A 17,014-nucleotide genomic window follows, 5' to 3' on the forward strand; every position below is an offset into this window, starting at 1 on the left:
AGCTATTATAACCAGAGCAATATTTCTTGTTTTAAGCAATTCAATTAAGTCTTCACATCGCCCTACCTAAAATTTCACAACTACTCATTCTTGTTTGTTAGAATTCATGGTTCAGTTCAAGATAGAAGAGAGAATTGGGAAAAAATGTGATAAATTGAAAATGGATCATACTGATAATGAGAAGGGCTGAATACAGCAATTCAATTACTTCATCATATCTCCCTACCTAAAATTTCAGGACTTAGACCATTCTTGTTTACAAACATCCAAATTGAAATGCATGTTCCTTGAAAGCATTTCTAGAAGTCATTGAACACTCTCACACCTTTATTACTTTTATGAAAGATGTGAATGTAGATTTGTCACAATCAATACATTATATGTTACTAGATATATTTAATACAAACCATATTACACTGGAAATAGCAGGTTTAATTGCCAGTGCTATCCAATCCCAAAAGCAAGCAAATCCCAAACCGTGTTTTAGCACAGATAACTGTTGTTTCATTATATGTATAACAATCCTCATCCTATGATATATAAAAGGGTACGCAGCACAACTACCTCACAGGTAACCCTTTTCTTTTGCAGCATTGGATCGCATCATCAAGCATTTCCTCAAGTCCATACTTGTACACAAATCCAGCATCTACCAGCTTCTTTGATGATAAATCTGGTAGCTTGATACCTTCAACTTGCTTGGACAAGCTATGAGAAGAAATAGGCAAATTTTCGTTTTGCAATGAGATCAAAGAAAAATCATTTGATTAAATCAAGAAGAATGTCAAGTGTGTAACAACATTAAGTACAACAGAAACTCACTCCATTGTGCCTAGTTGAAATTCGGGGTACTTGGCAGAAACAAGTTCAGAGATCCTTTCAAAAGTTACCAGACACTGTGAACAATTATACCTCCCTTTTGGATTAGGAAGTTCCAGCAGAAATATATGCGCTCTAGCCACGTCATCCACATGCACCATGGGTGTCTGAAGCATGAAACCAAAGGCACTTTTTTCTCCTGCATAAATTCCCTTTTGTAAATCTTAATTAACTATATGAAGCAAGTATACAAAACATGGTTATCATGTGTGTTCAAAATAGAATTGTTTGCTACACTTGCTAAGTAAGTGACATGAATCATGACCTTCAAGCAACTGTTAGTAACATTAATAAACGGAAGAAAAAAGGTGAATAAAATTGCATCGCATACCAAATGCAAAACTCAATGAAGCTTGGACCGAGCCAGGAAGATTTGGACAAATGAAGGGTCCAAAAACAAAAGTTGGAATTAGTGTGACAACATCCAATCCATTCTGCTCTCCAAATTCAAGCACTGCCTTTTCTGTCAATGTCTTTGAAACCGCATATGACCAACCAAATGGCTTTGAGGCTCTAAGACTATCCACGTCGCTCCACGAGCTTTCATCCATCACTTGTTCTTCTATGCTACTGGAAGTCACAGCAGAAGCACTAGAGGTGTAAACAACTCGCTTCACAGTCTTGGAACCGAGGCATGCCTTCAAAATTCCTAGTGCGCCATCAATGGATCTTTTCGTCACTACTTCCTCCGGTTCCTTTAGTTCAAAGTCAACTGGGGTAGCAACATGGAAAACTCCAATGCACCCTTCAATGGATGCACTGAAACTTTCTGGATTGCTAAGATCAGCACTCAAAATTTGTAGCCTTTGGGATGCTCCAGGTAAGCTGGTAAGGAAGCTAACATCTTTCTTGTGTCCTACATTATTTTAAAAAGTAAATATTATTTTGGTTTTATGAATCAAATTGCTAAACATAAGTGAAAAAGTTAGCAAGACACTCTATGACAAACTTATTTTAATATACTGCTTTTTATTGATTAAAATAGATTTGTCTAAGTGATTCCAAGTAAAATTAGGGTTAAATAATTTCATCTTAAATGACTAATATAAATTAGGGTTAAACTTACTTTAATACAACATTTTTTCTCTCTAATTTCAATTATGTGAAAAGCTAGAATCTGAGTGTATTTTAATTAAGATTACTCAGTTAGATATTCACACACAAAAAACCTACACCTCAAGATTTAAAGGAAACAATAACAATATTCAAAATAATTATTTAACATACATGGGATGTCTTCTAGTACCTGGGTGGGGTCTCATAGTGGTGTTAACAGAGTAACCATCTTGAAGGAGCCTCTTGATAATCCATGAACCAATAAAACCTGTACCTCCTGTAACACACACTCTTCCTTTGCTTCTTTCCATTTGCATGGCTTTTCTGAATTCTCTCTTGCTGTGATGACTGCTATATATCCACTTGTTTGGAAAGAAAAAATGGAAAATCAATTAATTAGAAAGTGACACCTATGGACTTTACTTTTTGTTCTTTTTTTTGGAAAAATGTAAATTATATTAAACCCAAAATGATACAACAATAAACGGGACATACTCCATAATTAGAGAAAATCAAAAGTCTCCCTAACACAAAAAGGCCTATATCAAGTTGCTAAAACAAATGCAACAGATACACTTGTCTATACATAAGAAACTTAATCTTGCTAATAACCTCTATTACAGAAAATTGATAATCTTCAAAAATCAGTTTGTTCCTAGACAGTCAGATACAGTAAATTGTAATTACTATAACCAAACAAACGTAATTTTTCTTAAACACTTAATATGTATCTGTTCCTAATTGAGTTAGTGATACACTCCAATTACTTTTTATTCTTCTGTCGGCGTGTTATGGACTTCGTTTTCTTCAACCCACGTGTTATTTATAACTACACCTAATTAATTTGGACTAGCGCCGAAGTCAACAAACAACTACTAATATTATTTTTTAAAACTAAGTGGAGTACGAGGACCACTTTAAAATTTAGTATTATTTTTTAATGATTAGTAACAAATATGAAAAGTGAGGTATATTCTGTCAACAAAATGAAAAGTTGGGTATATTATTAAATAATGAAATAGTTAGGATGAATGAAACTTAAAATGGTTTTTGTATTGCTATTCAGTCCTCGATCACACGTTCATCCCTCGTGATCATGGACTCCAAGAATAGTCCAGCATTGTCGTGCTAATTGGTGACTTTATGAATAAATGGTTGAAAATGAGACGTACGTAACAGGCTAGTCCATGCTCCATATGAATATGATCAACAACATTTTTCCTACTTTGTCGCCTAATTTACGTAGCTTTTTTTTTTCTTTTCTTTCTTTAAGATACTTACTTAGAAGTAGTGATGATATATATGTAGGGCCAAATCTATGGTTAAGAAGGATTGCAAATGGTTCATGAGAGGAAGTATGATAAACGGCAGATTTAAATATTTTTTTAGTTTTTATAATTTAGTATTTTTTTTGTTTTTTATTCTTAAAAAAATATTTTTCTTGTTTTAAAAACTTACAAATTATGTTTGTTTTGTTTTTAATTCTTAAAACACTTTAGATAGAACTTTGAATAATGAAAAAAAAAATATTATCTAAAGTGTTACAAAGAAAAAAAAAATAAATATAATTTATAAGAACTAAAAATAAAATAAAAATTAGAAAGACAAAAGAAATTAAATTACAATGAATAAAAAGATATTTAAACCTAAATTATATTATCTATTTTATTTTTTGAATAGAAAATTTCAATTATGCCCCTGTTTAAAAAATCCAAATGACGATGGTGTCCCATAATTGTTTGGAAAGTAAGAGGAGTTTTTTTATCTTCTTATTCAAAACTGAGAAGGGCCAACAAGGACAACAGGAGGTAAATGAGAGTGATGCATGAGTGAGCTAAATCAGTTCCACTCTATTTCTTCGAAACACCAGGTTGAATCATTGGGAACATGGACCTTAGCTTGAAGAAGGATCTGCAGCAAGTGTGTAGTTAATTAGCTAAGGTTTATTTGGCAAAGGGAAAGCAAGATCTGGGGTTGGTGATGTTGAAGCAATGAGTGTTTTCGCCAGCAAAAGACCGGGTCGATGTCATTTGAACCTTCGGATTCAAGCTAAGAAATGTTCATGGGTAAAAAAAAAGACATAATACTAATAATTGTATGGCTAATATAATTTCTATATTTATTATAAATTAATATTAGTAATAAAATATAAAGTTATTTGTTTTAAAATTTTAGTATTTTGTATTATTTATTAGATTTATAAAAAAAATCAAATTCAATAACATTATTAAAAAGTTATCTAAATTTTAAATATATAAAATATATTAAATAAAAAATATTCAAAAAATATATAAAATATTTTAAATAAAACAATATTAAAAAATATATAACATATTAAATAAAATCATATAAAAATATATATAAGATATTAAATAAAGCTAATAATAAGAAAATTTAAAATTATTTATTTAATAATTAAATAAATAAATAAAATTATTTACAATTTTTAAAAAAATTGAAAGCAAAACAAAAGAAAATAAAAATCCTAAAAAAACTTTACACGTAAAAAAAAAGTTACGACTTCAAAGTCATAAAATATAAAAATAAAATAAAAAATTAAATTTACAACTTCAAAATTATAAAATAAAAAAAACATATACAACTTTAAAGTAGTAAATAAAAAAAATTAAACTGAAATCATAAAAAAATTTACGACTTCGATTAAAAAAATTAATAAGTCATAATAGATGTCACATATTCCTAAAGGTATGTTTGGTTTGCATTTTCATTTTCTGTTTTTAATTTTCATTTTCAAAAGATTGGAATTCTAAAAACATGTTTGTTTTGACTTCTTGTTTTCTACTTTCAAGAAATAAAAACACTGAAAATGTGTTTTCAAAAGGAAATATATTTTTATATTTGTTTAAAATTACATTCCTTGTCACTGCGTTTTTATTTTACCCAAAACGAGGTTCCTGGTTTCAACTGAAAACAAGATTTTATTGTTCCCATCTTTTTATTCGTTTGAGAAAATATTTTCAAAAATTCAACCAAACTCATTTTCATCACCATTTTCTATTTCCAGTGAAAATAAAAACAGAAAACAGTCAAACCAAACACCCCTAAGTGGCCCACTGAATACGGTTTCTATTTCCCATAGAGTTATTGCAGCTAAATTTATTTTTGGTAATGCATCAAGTGGCACCATGTCTAATGCTATGTGATAATTGCCTTTTATTCATACATTTTAGTGTAATACCTTTTAGACTTTTGAGTTTTGTTTATGTTCATTTTAGTTGAGTTTTTATTAAAAACTTTATTTAGTTAGCATTTTTAGTTTATACCTTTTTACACTTGATCTTTGATTATTTTCTTGTGATTGCATGAACTTTATTAAATTCTATAATATTGGAGTTCTCACGAAGACAAAAGAAGCTCGTTGAAAATCATGGGAACTTCACACACTTTGTGCAAGATTTTGCACACCGCGTGTGAAAGTTCAAACACTACTAGAAAATTAACTTTTAACATCGTCGTGTTAACATCGGTTATGACAAAACCGATGTTAAAAAATGCGCGATAGCATTTTTGTAAATAAGATATTATCATTAACATCGATTTTTTACAAACTGATGTGAAAAGGGGGATATCAACATCGGTTTTTTAAAAATTGATGTTGTATAAGTAATGACAACATCGGTTTTAAAAAAACCAATGTTATGTGTGCTTAAACAACATCGATTTGTTAAAAACCAATGTTGATATCCCCCTCTTAACATGATTATTAAAAAACTGATATTGTCTTTGCTTAGACAACATTAGTTTTTTAAAAATAACCCATGTTGTTGGGTTTTTTTTTTATAAAAAAAGGGTTTTGGCGTCTAAACCCTTTTTGTCTCGTTCAGTTCTCGGGTTCTTACTCTCCTCCTCCTCCTCGTGGCGCTGTAACTCTCAGTCTCCCTCTGTGACTCTCGCTCTCTCACTGTCACTCAACTCCTCGCGATGCGATGTGCCCACCATGCCACCACCGCATTCTCGTTGTGTGACTCTCGCTCTCACTCTCGCCCTCTCATTCTCGCTCTCACTCATAGCTCTACTCACTTTGGTTCTCGCTCTCGGTCACGAAAGGTTAGTCTTCTATAAATCGTTGTGTCTGTGTTTGGTTTTGATGGTGATGGTAAGCAAAAAGCTAGGTGTGGTTCCTTCTATAAATGCTTATTTATGTGTTTAGGTTTGGGTTCTTCTATAAATGTGTATTTCTTTTGTTAATGTGCATATTACTAACATGAAAATGTTTGTTAATGGAACTTTGTGCTAGTGTGAGAATTTTGTTGTAGCCTTAGGCCCACAATTTTTTTCAAAATAGGAATATCATTCTTGGTTTTCAAAAATGGGTATATGCACTACTGTGTCTTTCAACTATGTGGCATGTACTCAACCAAACTCATATGTTTTGGTTTACTATTAGTAGGTAGGCATACATATTTATTTTTAATAGTAACTTTAATGTTACAAATGGAGTTTAAAACGATGAATGAATATCAACAAAACTAGAAGGAAATGACTAAGACAATGATAAAGATTAACAAAAAACCAAAGGAAATGTTCAACCCATTTCATATTATGAATTAGGTTAGAAATTTCAAGACTATTCTCAAATAAACATGACATGATATAATACATTTGCTTATATTATTTTGCTTGTTAAATGTAACCTTATGGTGAAGTCAGTAGGTCATTTGTTGTAAGATGGAAGGATGAACTAGAGCATATTTGGCATCTGCTAGATAGTAATGACAACATGCACTCTGTTACATACAACTAAGATCTGGTGAGCCTAACTCTACTAGCTGAATGGACAGAACCAGAGATTTTTATGGACTCGTTGCAAATCATCAGTGACTATAACCCATCTTGGACAGTGTTTTCTTCCTCACCATCTTCAAAAGTTGCTCTGAACCAAAAGCTTATCCTAAATGACACTCCTTGTACCACCAAGTTGCTAACTCAATCACTTTTAGATTCCTACTAAGTGGATACAAAGTGACTTACGGCAGGTTAATGAGTAATTAAGCACTCCTCAGTCTCTCAAGTTTTAAAATCATATACATATCTAATATGAATTTAATGTTAATGTCAGGGTGTGCAGAGTACCATATACTCATTTATGAAAGTTGCAGATTCACCCATCTAAACTTGTAAGAAATCACGGAGTGTATGATTATTTATAATCATTGGAGGAAGACTTCAAAAATTGGAAATGGATGGAGGACTTTTGCGCAATCACAAATTTTACAAGTTGGAACTCAAATTTACCAGATGCAACTTCTAACTTTGTTTTATTTTGGATTTGTTTGTAATTAAAGTGCATTATGGTATACTACTATCGATCTGTAAATTGTTTATAAGTCTTTGTGATATATTTTATGGGAAGTCGAACATCCTGAACATATTTGTGAGAAATTCTTGTTTATAAGTACTTTTGGTGCATGATATATTTTGTTTAGAACTCTTAGTGATATGTTAATTTGTGTAAATTTTTGTTTATAAGTTTTTGTGGTATATTTTATTTATAATTTAACTTATTTTATGAGGTTTGTACAACTTTGAATGATAAGTTGTCGTATGAATAATTATAGGTTAGTAATTAAAAAAATAGATATGATATCAAAAAATCCAAAAAACAACATTAATTTAAAAAAAAACCAATGTTGTCAATGAAAAACAAAATCAATTTTTCTTAAAATCAATGTTGGTAAGAAGAAAACAACATCAATTTTTTGGTACACCGATGATGTTGTTTTTTGAAAAAAATATTGATTTTTAATCAAACGTTGATACTTCAACATCGTTAATTTGGTTTCAATATCGGTTAAGAAAGTAACCAACTTCAAGAAGTCTCTTGATGATCCATGAACCAATAAAACCAGTACCTCCTGTAACACACACTCTTCCTTTGCTTTCTTCCATTTGGCATTTTGTGAATTCTCCCTTGCACTATTGACTGCTATGTATGCACTAGTTAGATGAACAACAAAGGATATTGAAAAGTGACGTCTATGGACTTCATTTTTCTCGAGCTACATTGGAAAATGACACCCCTGGACTGTTTCTTTCTTCATGCCAATGTTTTCTTTATAACTTGTAGTTGCACCGGTGAAATCGACAATGAAGTATTGCATTTTATATTTGGTAAATTGGTATGTGATGCAATATTCAACCAACGTTTTCTTTAAAAACATTTTTTTCCAAGATTACTAATTAGTATTAATAGCTGGATATATTATTAAAAAATTAACAAATTATATTAACATCCTTAAGGTTTTTTTTTTAATTACACATGCCACTCTTATTTAATTGTTATAACAACCTTTGCTATAAGATTGTCAGCGTAATATTTTAAAACATTAAAAAGTTAGTATAATATATATTGAGGTGTCAATGTAATATTTTTAAGAGATTAGTGTATAGGAATAAGGAGAAAAAGTTATGTGTAATTTGAAAAAAAATAAAATCAAGATGTAGAAATATAATTTGCTCAAAAAATAAAGAATTAATTAAATATGTTTTGCAACCTGAAATTGGGAATCTATATATTTATAAACCTCTAAATTAAAATTTGTGTTTTGTAGTCCTTCAATGATGTTCAAATAAGTCATCAACTTGTTCAATCGTATCGACCATGATGAAGAGCATGTATTCGCTCACTCTCCAGCTCGCCAAGCACTTGAACGTGCTTTTTCTTAGGCTTCGTCTGCTTTCGCTGCTTAGTGTTGTTGCCATTCTTCTGGGACTGGTTGTTGCAGTGGCTTCCAAATGGACCTCATTTTTATGGCAAGAAAATAAATAACCTTCATTCTTCACTGTTAGTTTCAGAGTGAGGAATAGTTAGGGCCATAAATGATTTTTTTTTTCTCTCATTGGTTGATTTATTCTTTGAAAGTTTGATTTAAATGGTGTCTTTTTTTAACATTCTTTGAAAGTTTCATTCCAATGGTGTCTTCTTTTTTCTTTTGTTCTTATAACATTCTTTGAATGTTTGATATGAATGTTACTTAAAAATCAGTGTTCAACGAGGCCAAAATAATGATATTACTTTCTTTGTTAATGACTGAAATAATGTCATTTCATCATAAAAGCAAAAACATTATTTGAAGAAATCGCATGTCTTTTTAAGGGATTAATAATAATCTTATTTTAAGCTCTATATAGAACCTAGAGTTTATACCGGTAGGATATATTTTGTGGCATTGAGAGGTGTTTTTGGACCCTTCTCAGCCCATTAACAGGGGAACTATTATTTCCACAATCAATAGTGCTGTTAGCATTATCAATCTTTGGAAATTCCTCTTTTTTTCACTCAACAAATTTCTATATTCCCTTCCCTTTCCCTTGGATTTTTTAATCCCTTGCATTAGCAATTGTGGTGGTGTCAATAGTAACATCTGTTAATAGTCTAATGAGTCCACACTTTTTAGCCCAATAAAGACCTAACATATAAAATATGTTTGAATGTCTATTCAAAATGGCGTGCACGAATTTTAATGATAAATCTAGTGGTCCATAAACTCCTTTTTATAAAAGGAATAATATGGATGCTTCTTGGAAACAGAGGTTAGTATAAACCTAGGTTTGAACTGTAAATCCAAACACGCACGCACTAAGCACCTTACATGGACCAAGGTTTCACTTGCTACTTGGAACTTGAAAGTCAGAAATTCTAACATGGAAGGTGGAACATGTTATTCTAAAAGGAGTGTCATTCTCATGTCTAAAAGAATAATGTAGTATTCATTAAGGAACATAAATTATCATAAGAAAAAGAAAAAATATATTAAAAACAAATAAAATAAGAATGGATTTGAAAAGGGATGGAAAGGACATATAAAACAACGCAACAAAAAGAGTTGAGGAAAAAAAAACATCAACAATTGTGATCTTTTTTTATCTCTAAGAATTGAAGACACAATGTCAATGTTAGAAAATATGTACAACAATTTATATATCTTTTTCAACGAACTAAACTAAATTCTCTTGATGAAAAATTATGATCTATATCATTGTAATTGTGTTAAAAAAATGCAATGAGACAAATATTTCTAAAAATGGATCAATTCACAATACACTCCCTATAAAATAGAAGATTGACTTTATTTGTTTTGATTAAGAAAAAAAATCAAGTATCTAAAACTTTTAATGGAGTTTTGACACTACGAAAAAGAATCCGAAGGGGGAAAAAGTTTATTAGAGGAAAAAAAAGAAGTAAAAATGAGACTTTTTTTTTTCCTCTAATCAATTTGTTGTTTGGATTTATGTAAGGCGGTAGTTCAAGATATTTATATAAAATATGTGTATACATATGTTATTATTGGATTTATTGATTTGTGTTAATTAAGGTTGATTTATCGTTGGAGATAGATTGTTATTAGATAGATATTATTCTAAAATTTTCAAATTATTGTATGCTTGATTTTGAGCAATTCCAATCTCTCTAATTGATATGTCACATCATAATTATTAATTTGTTATTCTAATTATTTTATTTTATTATACTATCTTAATATGTAAAAATTTGCCGAACTCGAATTTGTGTCACTTAAGAATAATATTTGTCTTATCCTTTTGATAATGCACACCATTAATTCATCAAAAAAAGTTTATTAGAGTTTAGAGGGAAATAAAAGTAAAAATATCTTTTACCCAATCACAAGAAGCGTGTAAAATAAGAAGATATTATCAAGTATTTTATAAAAGTGACAAGTTATTATTTTCACAAAATAAATTTCACATGTAAACTTGATGGTTGAGATAAAAAAATAATTATTTTGTAAAAGAGGAAGAATGATTATATTTGATAAAATTAATTAAAAAGATAGTTAAAAGTTAAAAAATTATTTGAAAGTTAGAAAGTTGTTGGAAGTTGATAGTTGAAAATTTTAGTTTATTAAATTATAAGTATTTATAAAATTATTTTTTAAAATAATTAAAAAAATATAAAATGATAAAAATAATAAAATTATGATTTACTAAAAAAATATAAAAAATTAAATAAATATATTAAAGATAAAAATATAAAAAATTAGAAATGAAAAGATGGCGTCTTAAAAGAGTTTCGTGTTTCAAAAATATTAAAAATTGTTAAAATAAGTTTGCTTATTAAATAGTTAAATAAATTTTTTAATTAATAAAAAAATTAAAAACTAACTAAAATATATTAATTTCTCGTTTTTAAGAGACAAGATTGTAAAATTAAGTAAAATAGGAAGAATAAAATTATATTTTATCTTTTTTAATTTTGTTTGAAAATATTGATTCAGGTTCGGTCATAATCAACCATTAAATCATTTTTCAAGTCAAATCTACAGTTCAAAATATACAGATATATTGATTCAGGTTCAGTCATAATCAACAATTAAACTCATTTAAAAACAATTATCATAACACTAATTATTACCGTTAATGTTCTACATTTCTCAATCTCACAAGCCTCTCCATTCTTTTCTTTTTCTGATCGGTTCCATCGCCTGTAATTCTTAACTTTTAAGCAAAAAAAGAAAAAAAAAATCCTAACTTCTAAGCAATTGAAGAAAAATGAATTAAATTCCCAACGTCAAGCAAATAATCAAATCCAAAAATCATTATAAAAAGAGAAAAAGAAGAAAGTGTAAAGAAACATTATTCATAACTCCTTCTCCTGTTTCTGTAGCCAATAAAAATAAATTAAAAAACAACACGAGAAACATAAAATAACTGGATCTAAATTATATCCATATAGCATATAAGCATACATAATATATAGCATTACATAATTAATAATAAAAATGTAGAGAGGATAAAATCCCTGTTATTTCACCATAAGACCTACAACAAATAATAAAATAAACTCTGAAGTGGTAACGTGGAAACTCTCAAGTTTATTATATATGTTATTTTGGAATATTAATTCATTCATGAAATGCAAAATAAGAAATCCTAGAACTTGAAGACCGCCATGAGAGACAAAACGAGCGAGGCACCGATCATGGTGGCGGAGCAAGGCACGGAGTCTGCGGCTCCTGCTTCAGGCGACGGTGCCGGAGACGAGGCGGGGGATAATTCTTGAGCGGAGGCGGCGGAGAAGAGAGCGAGGAGGAGGAAAAGAGCGAAGGCCTTGAATGTTGGTGCCATAGCGAATTAAAGTAAAGTAGAGAGAAAATGCACGTTCAATGGAGAAGATAAAGAAGAAGGGGCATTAATTTATAGTGGAGAAAACGCGGACAGTTGGCAGAAGATGGAAGGCGCGTTCTTGTTTGGAGAAACCATTTGCGTGAAAACTCCGACAACACCAGTAAACGTTAATATTCCCCTGGTATCAACTATCCACTTTTTCATTACTATTTCTTTATTTTCATTTTAATTAGGAAAAAAATCACACAATAAATATTTTTTTTTATATTTTAAACAAGCTAAGGAATAAATTGATTCAAGAGTGTAACAAAATATGCACAACATAATTTTATATATTTCAATAAAAAAATTATTCTTTTAATTTCTTAACTTAACTAATACCTGAAACATTAATTAAAAATTATTTCTTTTTTTCTGAAAACAATTTATCTCTACATTTGAAAGTCACCAATTAATCCTCTAGATGTAGAACCTTATGACTAATAACATTAACTAATTTTATAAAATTGTATTCCTCAATCATAAATTTATATTTTTTTTAATAAATTCTAACTAACAACAAATAATTTGTTAGAGAAAATATATTAAATGGTTCAAAAAACAGAAATATATATTAAAAGTGTATACTATTATTGTAATTAATAATTTGTCATCAATGTTTATTTATAGTTTAAAAGGATATATACATTGAATTGAATTTATTGAATATATACTGATAACAAGTTTTAAAATTTAATAGACATTTATAAAATTAATCTATTAGTATTTAATTAGTTTGGAAATTACATTATTTAAAATTTAATATTAAAAAGATTATTAAACCACTGACACACACTTTATTCTCTCTAGAACTTAGAAGTGTGTGCTGTTAAATGCCATTGAATATTGGTTCCAATCCCTCTTGTCAGTTCGGTTCCCGGAACCCTCCAGAACTCATCATGCATGCTATATCAGGATAGTTTCTTGTCCTCTTTTTACCTAACTTTAACACTCCTCCAAAAAATATTTATTTCAGTGAATCAAATAAGAATTATAATTAAGAAATATTTTATTAAATGTGTTCCGATCTATTGGCTATTGAGTTGTCTACCAGAACATAAATGTGTGTAATATGTCCCTCTATGTCTTATATATATAGACCCTTTATTCCCGATAAATTATCATGTTTCCTTTACTATAGGCTAGAATTTTGTTAAGATAAGATTAAATGTATGTCACATATAATTGAATATCGTAAGTATGATAATATAATACAGATGAGATCTGATATGATCTTCTGCCCTAAAAGTCCAGGTTTGGAGAGGAGATAGTTAAGCAGGTCAATCGTTTATCGACTAAGCATAAAATTACTGGGCTGGTCTAGCCAACATCGACCAAAGGAAACCTAGTTCCTAAGGCTCCAGTGTGTATCAAGAAGAGGCTAAAAAGCATAAGTTGAATCGATTCAATTTTGAAATAAAATAGAATGTCATGTGTGTTGTGTATCTGGAGAGAATTCCTTGTTGGTCATGCATATCACATGATACAGGAGCTGACATGTTTCATTTTGAATTCAATAATCAGGGTCTTATTCTTGAAGTGTTCACCACAGCATAACATTGCTTGTGTGGTGCCAAAGTGACTAAGCTTGGAAAATTTAGGAGTTGTCAAAATGGTTATGCTGTGAAATCATCCTTGAAAGCTGAAGATAGAATTCTGTATCCCCTTGAGAAGAGCTTCTTCTTTTTACCTAAGCCCATATCTATAACTAACTGATGCAGCAGCAGCAACAACAACAACAACAAAGACTTGTCCTACTAGGCGAGATCGGCTACATTCATCACACATGCTGCGATTCTGCATGGTTAAAACTTAAAAACAAAGCTGTTAGCATATATGATATTTATACAAAATAGGTTTTACTTGTTTTTTCCTTTCCCATTAGATTGACTATGTTGAATTTAAGCGGCATGCTGGGGGTGGTTCCAACTTCCAATATGCATTATTTGACTTTGTTATCAGACTAAAATCTGAACAAGAGCATCTCTTCCATAATATTCAGATAAATGAGTAGCATTTGGTAAATTTGTGTTTACAAATCAAGGAGACAAACATATATTTATGTTGACCAACAACATCTGAATATAATTTGGCATGAAAAAACTACTAGAAGCTTACATTTCAGTTTCTGCAATTCTTGAACTTACTTCCATAAGATTGCAGTTGACCTTTCTCCTATTTTAAGTTTCTTGTGCTCTATGTTTTGCTTGCTATTATGTTTTTGTGCATTTGTCTTGTGCTTCTTTATATATGTATTCAGGTTGCATTTGTTCTCCACTTCATGAGGATTCAGATTTTGTTGCTGACAAGGACGATAAGGTTCTCCTACACTGATGATTATGTGATGCCAGTGAAAGTGGCGATGAGAAAGAGGTAAGTGATTTTTGTTTGCCTTTGTTATCTTTGTGATATATACTTCTCTACCCTTTAAATCTATGTTCTTGTACCCAAATGTTATTGGTGACCAATTTTCGGAAGCCTACCAAGAAGAAATCAAATAAGGGTCAAGTTATGGAACTCCAAGTCAGTCAGATAGTCCTCGGGATTGTCGTCATACATTCTTGGCACCCATTGCCAATAAAAAGGAAATAAGGGTTTCTTGTTTATATCACTTTAAAACTTTTGTATGATGTGGTGAACGGTCTGAACAGCGGTCTCTCCTGATATTAAATTAGTGACATCCATCAAGCATTATCCATTGGCCTAGTTCGAAAATGATGAAGGAATAATAGTCCGATCGTTGGTTCCATCCTAAAAATTATACATAACAACACACCGAAAGCCTTGAATGGCCACCCACCCATTCGGATGAAGTTGAGAAGGCGCCACATTAAGTATGTGAAATCATCAAAGGAAATTTCTATTCGAAGATCCCAAAAGATGCAATCATACACGTAAAAAATATTCCCTTAAAGGTATTGCCTTGGCAGCCCCCTAGGAATTGGCCTCGGCCTCGCCTTTTCTAGGAATACTCAAATCTAAGTGTCGGTACGACAACACCAGAGATGAATCAGGTTGATCGCCTCGTCCATGAAGATAAATACGTTTACACAATTGATTAAGTTAAGAATATTGATTTTATCGTTGTACCGTGAATAAAAGGAACCCACTTCACCATCAACCCAGGAGTACCCGTTTATTGTTGCAAAATGCCTCAACATTCGCCAAATGATACCTCAACCGGATCAACCAAATTCTCCTCGGCAATAGGTTGCGCCTCAGAAAGTGTAGACACATCTTCATATCTGAATACCTCTGGTCGCCTCAACCACAAACTTGACCCCTCAGAATCACCGGAGTTGTTGGCCTTTGAACCCAAACTCATGAGTCAAAGAAAAAGCATACCTGAATGACAAGTACTCGGTGCAGAGCATAACGATCACTTTTAAATGAAGATATGAAGGACGAACCCCAATTTTTTAGAAAAGCCCAACAATGTCTTCAATTGTTGGATTCATAGAATGCCTAGAGATGCCGCGTTTCGCACAACATAACGATCACTTTTAAATGAAGGATATGAAACAATGCCTACGCACGAATCCCATGAGACAACGTTTCAACTTCAACTTTCAAAAAATAAACTTAAAAGCCTTTCTTATTCACTACGTTTTAGAGAAGCTTGAGGGGCTTGGATATGGTATCGATATCTAACTAAGCAGAATACTTAGAAATGTCCCTAGTAAAACCTTTAGGACCCTAAAGTATATCTTCCGAAAGTCAAATAAACTTAAAAGTCTTTCTTATTTACTTTAGAGAAGCTTGAGGAGTTGTATATCCTATGGGTATCCAGCTGGACCAAATACCCAAAAATACCTCTGATAAAACCTTTAAGACGCTAAAACATACCCTCAAGAAGTCCTAGATATTTGGCATGACCAAATATCTGAGCACTAATTTCACCTTGTCCTTTGAAGATTAGTTAGTGTTCACTCTAGTACTATTGATCATGCCGAATACTTGTATCACCTTATCCTTCAAAGATTGATTACTCTTTAAACTAGTATTAGATATTCAATCATCTTGAATACTTGAGCACTAGTGTCACCTTGTTCTTTGAAGATTATATTATTGTTCACACCATTATTAGGTATTCAACATGATTGAATACCCGAACACTAGTGTCACCTTGTCCTTCAACGATTGATTATCGTTGATACCAGTGCTAGGTATTCGGCATGGCCAAATAATCGAGCACTAGTGCTACCTTGATCTACAAAGTTTGATTGTTGTGTACATCACTGTCAAGTATTTGGCCATGCTGAATACCCGAGTACTATGTTACGCATGATTTCTATAGGACACTATTCGGCATGGCCGAAAACCTGAATACTCTCCCCTCACCCATGACTACTTGTTTAAAGGTAAATTATCTAGATTAACTAATTAATAACCATTATGAGAGAATTCAACTCCCTCAATATAATTAGAGGTACATTACCTAAAAAGGTAATCTTGAGAAAAGATCCATAGGTACAAGGCCCATTAAGATTTGTTTAAATAGCTACATGAATATCGAGGTAAAGTTATTGTTAATTGTCATTTATTATCCTCATTTATTTCTCTGGATTGAAACCTTAGTTAAGTGTTGGAGTGTCTTTTGCAGATACCTCACCACTCTGAGGACTCTCGAGTACTATTTGGAGAAGAAAGGAGGTCATTCGTAAAACTTAAGTAAGAAGAAAAGTTACATGTTTACCACGTTCAAGTACATCTACCTTTATTTATTAATCACTTAACAAAGGACAAATCTTCTCGAAGGACTTATTCTATACATCGAGGGATTGATAAACTTTATGTTTGGATAAATTTTTCAATAAATACTTATAATTAAGAGAATAAATTAAGAAGATAAAATAAAAATTATATTTTTATTCATAATTATTTTTGTATAAAATACATGATGTAGTAAACAAATTCTTTCATATGCAATAAA

General features: G+C 30.8%; 1 protein-coding gene across 1 annotated transcript; it reads right to left on the minus strand.

The window, feature by feature from the left end:
* Positions 1–358: 358 nt before the first annotated feature.
* LOC114379422 (vestitone reductase-like) lies at positions 359–2,252 on the minus strand. The gene is made up of 4 exons (XM_028338072.1): positions 2,126–2,252; positions 1,211–1,735; positions 823–1,018; positions 359–708 (listed from the first exon to the last, which is right to left on the minus strand). Exons 1-4 carry the CDS (start codon positions 2,250–2,252, stop codon positions 561–563), a joined length of 996 nt encoding a protein of 331 aa, XP_028193873.1. The 3' UTR covers positions 359–560.
* Positions 2,253–17,014: the final 14,762 nt, after the last annotated feature.

Source organism: Glycine soja, chromosome 12 (assembly GCF_004193775.1).
Source record: "Glycine soja cultivar W05 chromosome 12, ASM419377v2, whole genome shotgun sequence".
NCBI lineage: Eukaryota > Viridiplantae > Streptophyta > Magnoliopsida > Fabales > Fabaceae > Glycine > Glycine soja.